Here is an 18,236-nt window from a genome sequence, read left to right on the forward strand (position 1 = left end):
CCCTGCACTCATGTTAGGACTAAGTATTATCTAGACCATTCCTGACAGGTATTTGACTGACCTGCTCTTAAAAATCTCCAATGATGGATATCCCACAATCTCCCTAGGCAATATATTCCTGAAGGACTAGTTGCTGACCCTGGGCTCCATGCTGCACTGCCGCTTTGAAATGCACAAAAGCCCCCGTTAGGATTGCCCAGATACCTTCACAAAAAATCCCGAACATGGCGGGGGGAAAAAAACAAACAGAAGACCAAACTTTTTGAGCTCTGCCCCCAAAAAAGCATCACTGCACCTTTAAATTCCTGTGCTCCCCACCCCTGCCAGATGCATCAGGGGAAAAATGTCCCCGCCGACCTTCCACCCGAGAAAAACAGAAAATACTGGTATTTTCTGGGGTTTTTTAACCATACAGAAGACGCAATTACTGGACTGTCTGGGTGAAAACTGGATATCTGGCAACCCTAACTCTTGTACATTTCAAAGCTGGCACACCGTGTGCAGCCCGGAGTCAGTGGGACATCCTCAAAATGCGTCTAATTGTTTTCTTCCTTGGTTGACAAATTTCAGCATGATGTAACTGAAACTCAGAAAAGGATGATCAAATTGACTTTACTTACAAAGTTTGATGCTTCAGTTAACCCTGAAAATTTTTGAAAATTGTTTTCTCTATGGTAACTGAAGAAAAAAATGCCACTTTGATGGATTTATTTTACCTGCAGTACAGAAGTTTCAGCATTTATTCATCCAGGATAGATTGCTAGACATTGCAACTTTACTAGCTGTGTTAAAGATTCCCAGTTAAAATCATAGAGCTGGAAGAGACCTCAGGAGGTCATCAAGTCCAGCCTCCTACCCAAGGCAGGGCCAATCCCAACTAAGTCAAGTTCTTCATGTGTTTGCTGCTGTTTACATTTTTAATGTTTATATCTTTATTTTCTTTCATCTAAGAATCTCAATACTTGATAAAATCGGTGGTAGGTAGAAAAGTGAATCATTTATCCACTTTTTTTATTATGACTGTGATTTTCAAAGTACATTGCAGGGATATTATTGCTTTTATTTTTAATTGTGATATATTGAATAGAATGTAAAGTGGAAATTAAGTGGTAAATGCATGGTTTTGTTTATCTCCATGTCTATAGCTAAAGCATGTAATTTGAAGACTTTTCCAGTAAAGCATCATATGTTACAAAACATATATTGATTTTTTTTTTCCACCCCTCAGGTTCATGCTTTAAATATCCTGAGAGCCTTGTTTAGAGATACCCGCTTTGGTGAAAACATCATGCCTTTTATAGCAGATGGAATACAAGCAGCAATTTTAGGTTTTACATCCCCTGTCTGGGCTGTAAGTTAATCCTTAATATATTGTATTAGGTTGGAGAAACGTGGTGATAGTTCTAAACCAAGGCATTTGTAATATTTTTCAGTTATTGTTCCACAACTGACAGAATTTTTATGAACTGACTATTCATATGTATTACAGAATGTGATCTGTAAAGGCATAATACTGGAGAAAAATCACAGGAAAGTTACAGTTTGGGTCTCAGTGTTATATCAATATATTTTTTTGGTTTGTTTTAATGTTCTTTTTAAGGTTCAATGTCTCATGACCTGCCATAGCTTAAAAATAAATGCTTTAGCCTACTGAAAACCTGGGCTTCAATTTGATCCTTGTCCTTAATGTCTCTCAAAAATATATCTGAACTTTCCGATGGTTCCCAGACTGTTTATTCCCGAAGGCTTCACTTTCTTAATGGTACTTGCTGTCTCTGACTCCTGGACATGAACTCTTGTACTGTTATTGACAGGTTTTATCAATGTTGCACTTCGCATTTGAAGGATACTGACTGTCCTTAGCTCTGCAGAGAACCACTCCTTTCTTAATCCCATGATGCTGGAATAAACAGAGTCAGCATTCCTTTTTAGATAATGTGACTGAGAAAGATGTCTTTCTTAATATTTATCTAAGAAACTCTTAAATTAGATGTTACAGAACACATATACAGTTTGGCTAATTAATAAATACTCTTTTTTATTGTTTGGATACTATAGTGTATCGTGGATACTTTGGTAAATATTCTTAAGCTTGTGCTCTAAAAAAGCAGTCTGTTAAAATTTAGATACAAGTATGTGCTGGGGGAATAAAATGGGAAAAAGTAAAAAACCTAAAAGAAAATCAGAAAATTCAGAAATAAAAATCCTGAGTCTTCAGTGCCACCATTTCTAGTCTTCCATACCTGTACTTATCGCAGAATGGAATATAGTTTCATGTGGCTTACTGTTTCCTCCCTATTTCATGAAGCAGACAACAATCTCTTTTTAGGGAGGACTGGGAAAAGGCAGAACTTAGGAGCCATACAATTAGCCTCATAAAACAGGGGTCTGGCATCGGCATCCAGCTAGTGCTGAAGAGAAAATTCCTAAGGGCAAAGAAAGGAGGATTTGCTAACTATTAGACTCTCCAGTTGCCCCTTATGATAGCATATATCTCTTGTGTGCTGCCAGCTATTGAAAATCAGTTCCAGAAATAACAAAACAAAAACACTATAGTTGAACTCCCTAAAGCTGTGGTCACCAACCAGTAGATCGCAATCTACTGGTAGATCTCAGGGGCTCCAAGAGTAGCTCTTGAGCCTTCTCTGAACTGCGCACCTGCACATTGCATTTACATTAGATTTCCTCATGTAATGTAGGCGGGGCTTCAAGGAAGGGGCGGGGCAGTAGATCTCCGCCTGTTCTGAGATTTAAAAAGTGATCTTGGGTGTAAAAAGGTTGGAGACCACTGCCCTAAAGTGTCACTAGCAAAATTGAAGAGTAGCAGTGTGGAAGAAGCCATTTAGATAAAATTCATGTGTGGGATGAGAGATCATAGTTTTGTGAGATGTTCTCTAATGCTGGTGGTGTCCAACCCACTAGCCACATATGGCTATTTGGCTGGTTGTGTGTGGCTAGTTCTCTATAGCAGTAGCCACCCTGGTGAACTGGTTGGACGCTATAGCACTAGTGGATGTCCTTTTCCTTATTTTAAAGATAGGGAAATGGGGAAGAGGTTAGTGATTTTATCCAAAGTTACAAAGTAAATTTGTAGCAGAATCATGGATGGATGCCAGATTTCTTGCTTCCCAGCTCTGATTGTTTAATCATTAAGCTAGACATTTTTTTCATTAAGCTATTTTAGGGCACTGAAGTGCATTAAACTATTAGTCTGTTCTTCTCACATGTTAAGTATTGTATAGCAAACTATTTTCACCTTCATGTGCTTTCAGTAGTATACTAGATCAAGGATTGTTTGGTCTAGTCTAGTATGTAAAATGCTCTATTTCTGTTTTAAAAAATTCTAAATTAAATTACATCTGAATTTAAAATCCAGTTTACAGTGTTGATTGAAAGTTGCTTAATAACTATTGCATGTTTCTTGATATATTAGGTGAGAAATTCCTCCACTCTTCTGTTTAGTACCCTGATAACAAGAATTTTTGGGGTTAAAAGAGGGAAGGATGAAAATTCAAAAAAAAATAGGTAAGGTCCATCTCATGCTATCTTTACTTCTGCAAATCCTTAGTCAATAATTATTTGAAAATATTGCTCGCTTTTATAGTTTTATCTGAAGAATAATATTACAAAAAAGTCTAGATTCGTTTAAGCTGTGTTGCCAGCAATTAAGCTCTTGAGTCAAAACTAGCTCCTGTAATGTAGTGAACACTAATTTTCATATAAAATATAATTTTACAGAAAGGGCCTGATGTTGAAAGATGCTGAGCATCTACAACTCTCAAGAACTGCAATGGGAGTTACAGATTGTTCGCACACCTTGGGATCAGACCTCAAAATGATCCACCAGAAGTTGAGTCCAGGATTTTCAGTGTGTCATGACTCCTGGGAAACGGCAATTTATCCGTTTTTGAAATGTCTGCTATTTTCACTAAACAGTGACTCCTCTTTCTGGTCTTGTGAAACAATTTAATTTTGTGTATGATATAAGCTGTGGATGTTCTGGCTCTAGAAGCAGTTAGCATAGCGGCTCATGGGGTGTTATGATATATATGCTGATGACAGACCTCTGTATTGCTGTTGTTGATGCTTATTGTTGCTCTGTAATTGCAGAAAATCCATGATAAATAGATGAACTATCATAATTACTATCCAAAAATTAGAGTAGTACCATACCGCTAATTAGTTACTATGGTTGTGTTCATGTTGGACAGTAAAAGAGGGGGCAACAACGGGGAAAGAGGAGATCATGTGTTCAAATCTCACCTCTGCTGACCGTGACCTAATTGGCATCATAATCATTTTGTAGGATAGGTGTCCTAATTGGAATTTAGGTATAAAGGAATATAGTTTTGTTCTGGAGGAACAGGCAGGATAAAAAGGGAAGAGGTGTTGTTTTATACATTCAGACTGTATCCACTTGTTCTGATGTCTGAAGACAGGAGACACACAGACCAGTTGAAAGTCTCTGAGTAAAGATAAAATGGGTTTAAAAGGGAGGTAAGGTTTCAATGTTGTGGATCTATCATCAACTACCAAATCAGGGAGAGAAGCTGGATGAGACATTTCTAGGACAAATCACAGCATTAGCTAGGACTCAAGACCCAGTAGTAATGCGGACTTTAACTACTGGACACCTACTGCCAAAGTAATAAAGCCAAACTAGGGATGTGAATGTTTAACTGATTAACTGGTGGAGGGATTGGGGCAGCTCCCCACCTGCTCCAACCTTGAAGGGGGCCCAGCATGGAAAGGACTGGAGCAGCCCCTGCTTACAGGGTGCCCTGGCCCAATGCAGGCAGGAGCTGCTCCAGCCCTTCTGGTGCAGCCTCTGCCTGCGATGAAGGAGCCGCAGGCAGGGGCTGTTTGGACCCAGACACTGGAGCAGCCCCTGCCTGCAGGGCACCCTTACTCGCTGCAGGTAGGGGCTGCTCCAATAGACCTAGAGCAGACCCTGCCTGCAGAGGTGGGGGCTGCCCATCCTTGTGAGAATGAGGGTTGGCTCCAGCGGGGCTGGAGTCGCCCTCCCCTTTAATCAGTTAACCAATTAAACAATATGTTTAACTGGTTAACTCATTAAATAGGATTTTACATCCCTAAGCCAAACACAGAGTTTCCCCTAAATTGGTACTGAATTTGACGTTGTAAAATGGTTTGGCTGCAAGTGATCGTGAAGTAATGTATTTCAAGATCCTAAGTAAGGGAAGGAGTAAGCAGCAGAATGAGGACAATGGACTTCAAAAAGCAGACTCTGAGAGCTCCTAGGTCGGCGTGGGCAAAAGGGGCTCTGCGGGCCCGCTAAGTGGCTGGATCCTGACTGCGGAGACCCTGCTGCTCCCTTGCCCCCAGGCCAGTTAGGGCCAATTAAGGCCTGGAGATGGGGGAGCACGCAAAACCTCCTCCCGGCCTGCCAGGAGCATGTGGCGCTTTGAAGTACCGCGCTCTGCTCACAGGGTGAGGGGAGAACAGAGGAGGCTTTGCATGCGTGCCCCCGCCCCCACGCCAATCAGGGCTTGGGGGTGGGGAAGCTGTGTGAAGCTTCCTTTGCCCTGTCCCGGCCCTGCAAGGAGCCCGTGGCACTTTGAAGTGCCACATGCTTCTCACAGGGCAGGAGGAGGCTTCGTGCGCTCCCCCACCCCCAGGTCCAGATTGGCCTGGGGGCGGGAGAGTGTGCTAAGCCTCTTCCAGGACATGGGTGCCTAGTGGGAAGGGAGGGGCAAACTGGCTCTCCCACTACCAGACCAATCATGGTCTGAGGGTGGTAGCCACGCCCTCCCCATTTAGCCCCCACCCCTTCCTGTTTAGGCCCTGCCCCTTCCGGAGTGGCCTGGGGCTACTTCAAAAATCTTTGAAGTGGCCCCGGGCAAAAATTATTGCCCGCCCCTGTCCTAGGTAAAGGCCCCAGAAGAAAATGTAAAGTTAGAGGAGTTCAGAAGAACTATCAGTTTCTTGAGGAGAGGATATTAAAGGCACAACTGCAAATTATCTTGATGCGAAAAAAGATAGGAAGGATAGTAGGAAGTCAATATAGCTCCATCTGGAGTTCTTTAGTGACTTGAAAATCAAAAAGAAGTCTTGCAAAAAGTGTAATCATGGTTACTGACCGAATGGGATGGGGAGGGAAACAGTAGATATGAGAGATCTTGATTTTACTTAAGTTGTTGATGCAAGGTAGTCTCATAAACAAATTAGGGAAATACTGTCCAACTGAAATCACTGTAGGAGAGTGTATGTCTAGTTGAAAGACTTTATCAGCTGTATGCAGTCAAGCTGGGAGGATGTATCTACTTGGGTCCCACAGGGATCAGTGCTGGATCTGGTATTATTCAATACTTTCATTAATGACTTTGATAATAGAGTGGAGAATGTGCTTCTAAAATTTGCAGATGACATGAAATTGGGAGAGCTTACAAGCACTTTGGAGGACAGGATTAGAGTTGAAAAGGATCTTTGTCAAATTGGAGAATTTGTCTAAATTCAACAAGATGCAATTCAGTAAGGACAAGTGTGAGAGTCAGATGTGGTGTTCTGTTGTTACAAGATTGTCTGAAGTCTCTTCAGGTTTTGCAACAGAGTGTATCTTTCATGAAGTTGCATGTTGGTATTTGTCGGTGGTAGCTTCTAAAGACAAACTTAGTTGTCATTTCCATAGTTCTGTCATTTTCATGCTTCTAAGTGCTTGATTCTTCAACCTCAGTGTTCTTTTCATGTAGGAGTATTTTAATATATATGTTAAATGGATGCTGTCAACTTTAATTGCATTTCTTTCTGAAATGTCTTTGTTTTCTGTTAAAGTAACACACCCACTGATTATTATAACTAAAAGATTAGAGTAGAAAATATTTTTTCTGTCTTTTCGGATTGTTTATTTTGTGCATTTGACAGGACTTTAGATGTAGTCAGTTTTATTATTTCCCTTGCATAGTCTGATGAGAGAGGAAAAAAGGCTGTATAGTAGAAGAGGAAATGAGTGTAGAACCATGAAAATTGGCAGGGCCTCAGGCAGGTATGTGACCTGAATCTGCTTTCATTTTTTGTTCTTTAATTTGACTAGCTTTCAACTTCTTGTCAGTTTATAAGAAAATGGTTTGTTTTGCTAACTTATTTTGAATATTTGCCAGTAATGAATGAAGCTAATTTCATCTAATGTTTTAAATGATTATTCTTCAGCAGTTGCATCATTTTTTGTAATTATAAATGCCACTAGGTGTCGCTAATGTTGCATATATTATCATATAATAGTCACCGTAACTGCAATTACACAATTACAGTAGGGTTACACATGCAGTTTTTCTGTCCTTCCATATATTTTCCAGTATGTCCACTGTTTTACTGGAAAAAAATCTTTATATTAAAGCCAAATAATCTTCAGTTTAAATTTTTGACAGTTTTTCACCTAAAATGTTAAAATTTCATATATAAATTAGACACTAAATTACAGTTAGTCTAGTTTTCAGATGTGTTGAGCACCAGAAGTCTTGTTTCTTTATTGGGAGCTATGCACATTTAGGACTTCAAGAAATTAGGGTGCTTCTTTAGGTGCCGAAATATGGATTTAGCAGCCTGTATTGAAGTACCTGTGTATTACCTTTGTTATCAAAGTACACCGAGGGGTAAAACAGTACAGGAAACCCACACCATTCACTGTGGATGCATTTCTGAAATTTGCAAATACTGTGTGCCGTGGCGAACCATGGCTCCTGAACTCACTGTGGGGACCAGAGGCCATGGGGAACTTACCACAGCTCCCTGGAGCTGCAGGGAACTCACCATAGTTCTGGGCAGCCGTGGGGAACTCAACACATTTCCTGGCCCTCGCTGATTCTCCCACCCCTGCCGGGACAGAAGAACCACGAATACATGAAACCACAAATAATGTTTCCATGAATCGCAAAGGTCTCCTGCATACCTGTACAGTTATCAGGAAATGCTCTTAATTTTTTGTTAACTCCGGTGGAACTAATAGTGGTAATACAATGGTGCTGTATTGTTGCTGTCTAACTATGCCAATTTAATAAACTAAAAAATGTTTATTGAAAAATCCCACTTATAAAATAATTTTGTATTGTGTATATTGTAGAATACACATGAAAATACATCAGAAATGCATTTGCAGCAATAATATGTATGTTGAGCAGGTAGAAATTTAACCTGGAACACCGAAAAAGTTGGGTTTTTAAGGTAACAGTCAAATAATATTAGCTTATTTTTGCTTTGTTCTAGTTAAGTTTAGTATAGAAACACTATGTATACTCAAAATAACCTGAATTTCTGAGTGTCAAGTCTGTGCTTCTGTTTTACTACTTACTCTACTTTCTGTGTCAGGAAGAGCCAGGACTTGGATCTGGGTTTACCCACTCCCAGAGAATACTGTAGTTGCTGTGCTATTGGCTGTTTTGGGTTGGTCGGGGTCTCTCTCTGTTTAATTAGGCATTTTACAAACAAACACATAGATGCTGACTTTTTTGTTTTTTCCAGTGGGTGCTATGGAAGAGGTGCATATGTTGGGTGGAAGGCACTCTGCAAGTGTTGGGGGTGGTTATTTTCAGCATATATTTATATTTCTTTCTTTCATATTTTACTTATTGAATGTGTCTGTCATTGGTGTCTTTACTGTTTTAATGATACAATTGCTATGAACTACATAATTACATTGACACAAATTACAGTATATTTAAATTATTTCAGTCACCCACAAGCTGTCTTCACTGATGTCCCAGTTTAGACACCATAGCTTTCTGGGTGAAACTGTCAGCAATCTTATTTACATCTAGATTTTCTGGTATTGTATTGAAGCACATTAAGGACAGCTACATTATTCAGTTGCATCTGTCCCATTGTTGACAACAGGTAATTTCTGAGTTCACGGTGGCACAGTGAGAAGGATGCTTCTGTATTTGCAGTACTGACTCCAAGAGCTTTCTTGCTGGGTAACAACTAATTTAGAGGCCACCATTTTGCATGTCTAGTTGAGATTTATATTTTGCCATGTGCATGTCTTTCATTTAACATAGAAATTCATCTGCTTTTTTGTTTCCATGACACTCAGTTTTGTGAGACCCCCTTTATAACTCTTTGCAGGTTGTTTTGGACTTAATTATCTTGAGTAATTTCATATGATCTGCAAACTTTGCAACCTTATTGATTACCACGTTATTTATGAATAAGTTGAACAGCACTGTCCCAGTACAAGCCCCTGGGGGACACCACTAACTTTCTCCATTCTAGAAATGGACGATTTATTCCTACCATTTGTTTCCTATCTTTTAACTGAAGTGCCTGGGAATGCTTCCAGGATCATCTAATGATCCTTAATTTAGTTTAATAACAGCCCTTTTATTATCTTAATCAGCCTGCCTCTGTTTATAAAGAAACTCCCTGCCCCAAGGGCAGAAATTGTTAGTAGCACAGAACTCATCACATTCCACACTCAAGCTGTGCCCCTTGGTGTTGAGCAGAGTTTGTGAACACACAAACAGCCAGCCTTATTTGAAAAATTCCCAACGACTCTTCTCCACATCTGCGACTCTTCTCCATGTCTGTCTCTCTTATTCCCTTCCCTTCAGTGTCCTTTCTCCCTTTATTTTCTTTCTATTTAGCTTATTTTCCCACTTCTCCAGAAGAAAAAAATGAGTGAATGTGATATATGGTGCCATTCCATTGCTTGAACAGCTTTTCTTCTATCCATACCACCACCCTTTGGCTTCTCTGTTTAGATTATAAGCTCTTCAAGGCAAGGAGTGTCATCTTTTCCATGTTTATAGAGTGTCTAGTGAGCGGGTCCTTAGCCACTACCCCAGGAGTGGACAGTAACACAGCTGCAGTTCACCAGGGTTAGCTCCTGGCGGGCTGCCACCATTATATTTACTTGCATGGCTACAGGTATCAGTGATTGCAACTCCTTTTGACCGCAGATCGCCGTTCCTGGTCAGTGGGAGCGTTGGGAAGCGACGTAGAACAGGACACTGCTTCCCGTTGCTCTTGTTGGCCAAGAACGGCAATCATCAGCCAACAGGAACTGTGATTGTCCCTACCTGCAACCGTACCAGGAGCTAACCCTGGGGTACCAGATTCAGCCCGTGGGCCGGTATTTGCTCAACCTTGCACTACCGTAATATAGTGTTAATGTTAGCATAAATAAAGGAAACTGATGATCTGAAAAAATATTGGTAGAAAAAGTGAGGTAAAATCTGAGACGTGAGAATGAAGTGCCATAATGTTTGAAGACTGTCTGAAGCAGAGTGGTAATTGCTAGGTTACCTAGGTTGTGTATAGCAGGGTGGTGAGCGGTGAATGGGAATGTTAGCTGTGCTTTACAAACAACTGACCACTCCCTGTTGGGACCATGGAGCACTGCTGTGTGGGTTAGCTTCACTGCTCACTTAGGGCCGGTCTACATTACCAGGGGAGAGCAATCGAATTAATGCAACCTCAGCTACATGAATAACATAGCTGAAGCTCACATTCTTAGATCTATCTACTGCCATCGACTGCCCTTGGACTTCCCATTCTGAGAGCAATCGATAGTTGATTTATCAGGTCTATAGACGCGATAAATTGACCCCTGCTGGATCAAGGCTTTCCTGTTGATCCGGATGGTATCATAGAGATGCCCTTAGTCTCAAAATACTATTAGGCAGAATCCTCCCTCCCATGGCAGGGAGAAGCCCCTTGCATTGACCACTTACAAGACAGGCCAGAGATTTGCTCTTCACAGTTAATTAAATGACTGCCTTCTGGTTTTCCCTTATGCAATCAAAATAGAGTTTAAATTTGCTTAATCTACACATTTTCAAGCACTCTGGCATTATTAATTTCTGCATAAGTATGAATTCCTTTTTTTTCCTTATAGAATTGCTACAGATGACAATTTATTCTAAGCAAATGTTTGATCTTGTAGTATTTAGCATCAAGATTTCATTATGTGAAAGAGTATGTTAAGTTGAAGAGAAAAGATTTAAAAATATTGTGAAATATACCAATGACATACCCAGAATAGGACAAATGAGTGTCCCAACTTTGAATGAGTGGGTCACTGGGGGGAATAGGAGCAATGGGGCTGCCTACCTCCCCCCAGCTGGCCTTGGAAGAGGAGGAGAGATAGATGCTTTGGCTAGGGCCCACTGGAAAAACGGAAGCCCCCATAAAAATGTGCCCTGTACTCTCCACATACTTTGCACCCCCTTGCTCTGCCTTCCAGGTCCTTCCTGACAAGGAAGCGGGGGCATCAAGTCCAGTCCCCTGCCCTCATGGCAGGACCAAGCATTGTTTAGATCAGTGTTTCCCAAATGGTGTTCCGGGGAGCCCCAGGGTTCCATGAAGTGAAAATAAGGATTCCGCGAGAAAATTCCATTACAATATCATGTTATTATTTAAAAAATAATAATTAATATTAAGCATTTATGAATTTTATTGAAAACAATTTTCATTTATGTTGATCTCATGACCTTGTTTAGCATTTGTTTATTATTATCCTTACTTATTTGGGGTCTACTTTTTCAGCTCCATATATAAGACTGCTATTAGGGGTTCAACAAAATTCTTTTGAGTTTAAAAGTGTTCCGAGGCCAAATAAAATTGGGAAACACTGGTCTAGATCATCCTTGACAGATATCTGTCTAACCTGCTCTTAAATATCTCCAGTGTTGGAGATTCCACAACCTCCCTAAGCAATTTACTCCAGTGTTTAAGTACCCTGACAGTTAGGAAGTTTTTCTTAATGGTCAACCTAAACCTCCCTTGCTGAAGTTTAAGCCCATTGCTTCTTGTCCTATCCTCAGAGGCCAAGGAGAACAATTTTTCTCTCTCCTCCTTGTAACACCCTTATCTGGTGCTCCAGCAGGGGTCTGGGGTTGGGGTACTGGGCTTGTGCTGCTCCACCCGCCCAGTGTTCCCAGTGGGGAGCAGGATTGGGGTGCTGGGGCTTACCCTGTTCCACTCACTCAGCCTCCAGCCCAGGAGCAGAATCAGGGCACAGAGGTTTGCAAGCCCTGAACTCTGCTTCTTGTCAGGAACAGGAAGGGGGTGAAAGTAACTTAAGTTTCTAGTGGGCTCTCTTGTAACTTGAGACCCCCGGGGGGGGGGAGAAAGAGGGACTCAGAGCTGGGGGTGGTGGGGGCGATATGATAGTACCTGTAAAAAAGTGAACTGTGCGGTGGAATGTAGAGGGGGGGCCTCAGGGTAGGAGGTATGGATATGAGGTGCAGGAGTCAGGACAGGAGCTTGGGGGCGTTGAGAATGGGCTCAGGGCAGGGAGTTACTGTGAGGGATGTTGGGATTGGGTGGTGGGGTGCAGGAATTTGTTGGGGGTGAATAGAGGCTCAGGGCAGAGGTTTGGGGGGCTCAGAGCAGGGGCCTAGGGAGTCTGAGGGCAAGTGGCTGGGTGTCGGGGGGGGGGAAGCACCATTTCAAGAGGGCAGGGAGTGGCTGTAGACACACATACTGGGTCATAGAATCATGAGGTTGATAGACACCTCAGAAAGTCATGGAGTCTAACCCTTGCTAAAAACAGGACCAATGCCAACTAAATCATCCCAGCCAAAGCTTTGTCAAATTGGGACTTAAAAACCTCTAGGGTTGGAGATTCCACCACCTCCCTAGGTAATCCATTCCAGTGCTTCCCCATCCTGTGCCCATGAAAGCTCATGATACCATCTACATGTTTTGTTAGTCTGTACAGGATAAACTTAAAACACAACAAATGGTCTGGTAGCACTTTATAGGCTAACTCGACTACTCCCTGAAGCTTAGTAACTCATGTGCGCTTGCCCCCTAATCATTTTTGTTGCCCTCTACTGGACTTTCTCCAATGTGTCCACATCCTTTCTGTAAGGAGAGGCCTAGAATTGGATGCAGTACTCCAGATGTGGCCTCTCCAGTACCCAATAAAGGGAAATAATCACTTCCCTAGATCTGTTGGCAAAGCTCCTGTTAATGCACCCCAGTATGCTGGTAGCCTGTTTCTCCTCTTCACCTGACTATCTGGGAGTGAGGGGAAAGTGTGCAGCCCACATGAAGTACTCCTCTGTCCCCTGTGATAGGTGAAAAGCAGTTGAGTTCTGGGTATGCATGCCTGCCACTCCCCACCCGCCACTGCTTTTCCTAGAGGGCACCAGGGAGTGCTAGGGGCTGGGGTACCCCTGGGCCTGGGGAGGGGGACACACTCTCAGCCAGTCCCTTTCAACTGCCTGATTGCCTCCTTCTTAGCAAGGTAGCCTGCAGGGGGGCTCCAGGAGCCAGGCTGGGTGCATCTGCAACCAGGTGCCCTAGCCTGCCAGCTTCTTGCAAGAGCACTTCACTAGAGCATACTGGCTTACTTTCATGACTGCGAGCAGGTCAAGTCCCCAACCCCATTTTCCTGGCCCAGCTGAAGCACCAGGCAGGGATGAACAAGCCACTGAGCTCCGGTGGGAGCAAAGATAGGTCTGAGAGCAGGTGGGCCTGTATGCTAAGTGCATGGGCCTCTTAAAATATACATTGTGAAAACGAATGCAGATTTTTGCATGAAAGTCAGAATAACTTTACTGCAGGCAGCTGGGAAAATAATATTAACAATTAAATTTAAATTAAAGTCCTTACTGTGTTAGTGGTTGCTTCTTCCTGCCCAAATGAGAAACAGTATAAAGGATAAGATATTTTCACCTAAATTTTAGCATATATCTGTTTGAGACCTGAGAAACTTCTATTCTTTGGCCCATTCACATGGAAACCATTGGGGAGAACTGCCTCTTACTTCACTGGGTGCTGGATTAGGTTCTTTTTAAAAACAAATAAATGATTGTGTTGAATATCAAAAAGTGTAAATCCCTGGCCCCTGCTTTAGGCCTGGTTTGTGCCTACATTTCAGATTGATCTAGCTGCATAGTTCAGGGTTGTGAGAAATTTCACAATCTGTGCAATTTCGTTAGATTAACCTAACTGCCTTTTAGATGTATCTATGCTTATGGAAGAATTCCTCCATTGATCTTGCTACTACCTCTCAGGGGAGTGATTTGTTACAGAGGTGGATAAAACCCTTTTATCACTGTAGTAGGTGTCTGTGCTACCATGCTGCAGTGGTGCAGCTGTGCTGACATATGCTTGCCATATAAACATGCACTTTCTTCTACCGGGTCAGCTCCGTCTCAATCTTTTTTTGAAACCGGGCCCAGAGGCCTGGGATGGGGGTTCGTGTGAGTAAACAGTGGTCATTGAATTAGATTGGCAATTGAGGTATTAATGGGCTCTAAAGAGAGTTCTGCCAAACCCTGAGAAGGAAGAACGATGGCCTCAAGGGTATGTACCAAGGAAGAGAATAAGGATATCTCTCCAAACTTCCTTCCCGCAGAGATGAACGAGAGGCTAGTTCCATTAAGGAAACTCCTGTTTTCTGAGGAAAAGGGTATGCAAGCTATAAATGCTATATTAAATAGAACTTTAGAAGGAAAAGTAATTTCTATGCACTTAGACCCGATTTAAGGAAATCATCTGTATTCAAAAATGCATTTATGCTTGTGTTTAAAGTTAAGTATGTGCTTAATTTTCCTGAATTGGTGTCCTGACCATGACATTATGATGTGAAATGGCATTTAATTTCACACACATACTTGTTACATGGAACAAATATTTAGATAATTAAAACTGTTAGGAGAACTTGACTATAAACACCTTTACATGCCCAAGAACTCTTTAGGTATCCTGTATTTTGATTAACAAGGAAGGTAAAAAGCATGCCTCATGTCTCTCTTTAGAACATACAAAAATTAGGGCTAATTTGCCAACTTAAGTGTTTCTTCCTTTCAAACTGTATTTTAACTAGCACCTGTAGGTTGATGCTGACTCTTGTCAGCATAGTTTTAAGCAAGCATTCAGAAAGGAAACAGTTCAGGACAGTCACAGTCCCATGAAGTTAGACCAATGCCACTTTAATACAAGGTGAGATTTTTTTTTAAAGGCACATATGGCAATAAATAACTAATATCCATTTACTTTTGATTGTCATTAGATGTCCAACTGCCTTTGAAGATTTTCTCAGTAAACTTTGGAGTTGTCTCTTAAAATGTAGGCACGTCAAAGTGTACCTTAATTTTATGCTGTCCCTCAACAATTCAGGAGGGTTTTTCTTTACATTATTTACTCCTCACCTTTCACCTTTACATTTCAAGAATAGCTACACTTGATCATTACATGCCAATAGTCAAATGTTACAAAGTTTGGAACACTCCCAATTTACTTTGGTTCTATCCTGTTTAGGAATTTAAGGGTTTGGTAAACATTGCAAAAGTGTTTAGGTTTTAGAAAGATTGTAAGTGCTCATGTAAGATGCTCAGTGGGTCTCTAAGAAGAATTCTGCAAATTCAATACAAATTTTTTAATACATTAACAAACATGGCCATCTTTGAACACATTTGTCTTAGTGAGAGTGATATAAATATGTTTCTTCCTGAAAACAATGTTGGGTGAGGAAAGAATGTATATCTAATGCTGAAAGACAGTAAACAAATTTTTTTTTGCACCAAATAAGTTGAATATCACATTCAATAATATTTCATTCTTATAAATAGTCTCACTGAAGTGATGTCAGAATCAGCACTATCATGAGTCATCTGCTGTTTATTGTACATTTCGGTCACATTTGTTATCATTGGTTGGGACATACTTGAATTCAATACCTATGATATTTCGTAGTATTGTTGTCAAATTAAATTGATTTTAAACTACAAGTAGTAAAATTCTCTCAGAAGTACAGACTGTGAATGTAGTATAGGTTTACACTTTTAGCATACTATTTTAAACAGTTTTTAAGATATGTAGTATTATCTTATGCAAAAACCCACATTTTATCAGGGATGTTTGGTTAGACTTGACCTTTTTCTTAGACATTTGCATTAAGTCATAAACAGCATGCTAGGAAGTGGCACCTGCCATCAGAGACTGCTTTTCTTCTATAATTTCCACTGGTATCAGGACATCTGTCCTTAAGTTAAGTTGGTCCACGGCTTTGGTATTCCTCTTTGCTATTTAATGCCCAAATAGAGGTGGCGGCAAACATCCACTTTCAATTTCCATCTGTGTCTCGCAAGAAGATGGTTGCTCCACTTTCATGTTCATGGCTGTAAAATTTTTGTGTAAGCTTTTTATGTAGTCACTTAAGCTTAAAAAGTTCCACCTCATGAAAATGTAGCAGCACATCTATTTAATAAAATGAATTATTTTGAACACACTATACCACATGTGCAACTGTCTAACATTTCCTTGTGCATATGTCAAACCAGAGGATCATGATTCCTTCTGCCCATAAAATCTGTGCTCGCTTTCACATAAAGCAAGCAAATTAAAAACAACAAAAACCTTATAAACTAACTTAAGCAAATTTTCCTGCAGCCTGAGAAAGGAAGAGGACAGATTTGTTGTTTCTATTTTTAAACACTTGAGGTGTCCAGATACTGGGGCGATGGAGGTCAAATATGTAACTAGATAGGTTGATATTACTAATGGTCCCTGTACATAAACATGTTGGTTCAAGCACCATAAAATTGTTTTTGCCTACCAAGAAACTAACAGTTACAGAAAAATACATGAGAAGTAAGGAAAATAACCCAGTTTTTGTGGCTATCAGTAACTCGTGGTAGTGGGATGACAGTTCTGTTATCACTGTCCATTTATGTAAACCTTCATTTTAGTATTCATGATGAGTAAAAGATGTAATGACTTCAGCACTGATGCACCAGGTTATAAACAATTTTTGAAAAAAGGTACAAAGCAAAACCCAAAATATTATATAGTTTTCTCCAAAACACCATTAAAATTGTCTTTGTTTGAGTTCACTTCCCTCCTCCTCTTCCCCAAGCTTTGAGTGAGAAATCTTTACATCAGCCCAGCACGGGTTGGCATCTTCATACAGGTTTGCTTCATTAGCTTTCTGAAGTGCTTAAGTAGCTATGCCCTAGAAACTTGAGACTGTTTGTTTGCAGATGCTGAGCAAATCTCCCTTTTCAGCATCTGGAAGGGAAACTTACAGCTCAGAAGTGCTGTGGACTTCAACTTACGGCAAATGTCACGAAAAATCAGATCATGAGTCCTCAGCTTATAGCAAGGGGCTTCCCTTGCTACTTTGGATAGAGTGCACTTTTCCTGGAGACTAGCTGTTCGTTGCAAGGCTTTTCTCTACTGGCTTTTTATAGTTATTTTTCCCCTTTTCTGCTTGGAGTTTCAGCTTCCGCCAGTATAATTGTTACTTTCTGGCAGTTCTGCTGCTACCCTTGCTCTGTGTCCTCAGAAAGAAATCCTTTTTTCTCTGTATTTGTTCCTCTTTCTGGTTTTGCCTCTAGATAGATGGGTGAAGAATGCTTCAGTGGTTAGTGCTAGGGATGTGAAGGAGTAGTCGACTAGATGACTGTCCGATAAGCTTGTTGACTAGTCGCTCCCCCCCACTTACTGCCTCTATCAAAAAGAGGCAGCAAGGGAGGGAGAAAAGGAGGGGATACTTCAAAGTGGCAGCACTGCATAGATCCTAGGGCTAGACCCTGGGCTCTATGCGGCGCTGTTTTGAAACACCGCATACAGCCCGGGGCCAGCTGGGGTGTCCCCAGGCTGCATGTGACGTTTCAAAGTGGCAATGCCACATGGAGCCCAAGGTCAGCGGGGGAGTCCCCAGCTGACCCAGGGCTTCATGTGGCGCTTTCCCCCTTAATGTGTAGCAACACTAGGTCTGTGTCTACAATTCAAAGGCTGAGGTGCCCTATCGACTAGCCAAATAGTTGATGCAAAATGCATCAACTATTTGATTAGTCGTTTAATCGCAATTTAACATCCCTAATTACTGCACTATCTTGCAATTCAGTTGATGTGGGTTTTGTTCTGTGCCCTACCACAGACTTCCTGTGTGAATTTGGGCTATGGATATTACTGATTAACCGGGTGATAGTTACCAGCTAATGTGCAGCCTGGCTGGGTTGAATCAGCCCCTCATTACACTGCAGGTGGGGGACCACTCCAGCCCAGCCAGTCTCAGTATGCCTCAGGTGGTGACTGCTCCAGTCCAGCTGGGCTGGATGGCCTCCTGCTTGCAGGATCTCATTCAACTGTTTAAACATAGCTGATTAAATGGGATTTTACATCCCTACTTTGGGCAAGTTATTTTGCATTTGTCTGTGCAGTAGCTGGCAGGTGTGGTTCCCAGCATAGATGGATACATACATACTAGCTTGCTGCTAAAAACAACAGTGTGTCTGCAGTAGTACAGGCAGCTGGTCTGGATA

The 18,236-nt window shown here is 41.4% G+C and overlaps 1 protein-coding gene across 2 annotated transcripts in view; it reads left to right on the forward strand.

Moving 5' to 3' along the window:
• THADA (THADA armadillo repeat containing) overlaps positions 1-18,236 on the forward strand; it is a 308,025-nt gene that overhangs the window by 85,528 nt on the left and 204,261 nt on the right. For both annotated transcript variants that reach the window (XM_075925431.1, XM_075925430.1), the window contains 2 exons: positions 1,229-1,351; positions 3,434-3,525. In XM_075925431.1, the coding sequence (XP_075781546.1) occupies positions 1,229-1,351; positions 3,434-3,525 (215 nt within the window). The remainder of the gene's footprint in view (positions 1-1,228; positions 1,352-3,433; positions 3,526-18,236) is intronic.

Source organism: Pelodiscus sinensis, chromosome 3 (assembly GCF_049634645.1).
Source record: "Pelodiscus sinensis isolate JC-2024 chromosome 3, ASM4963464v1, whole genome shotgun sequence".
Classification (NCBI taxonomy): Eukaryota; Metazoa; Chordata; order Testudines; family Trionychidae; genus Pelodiscus; species Pelodiscus sinensis.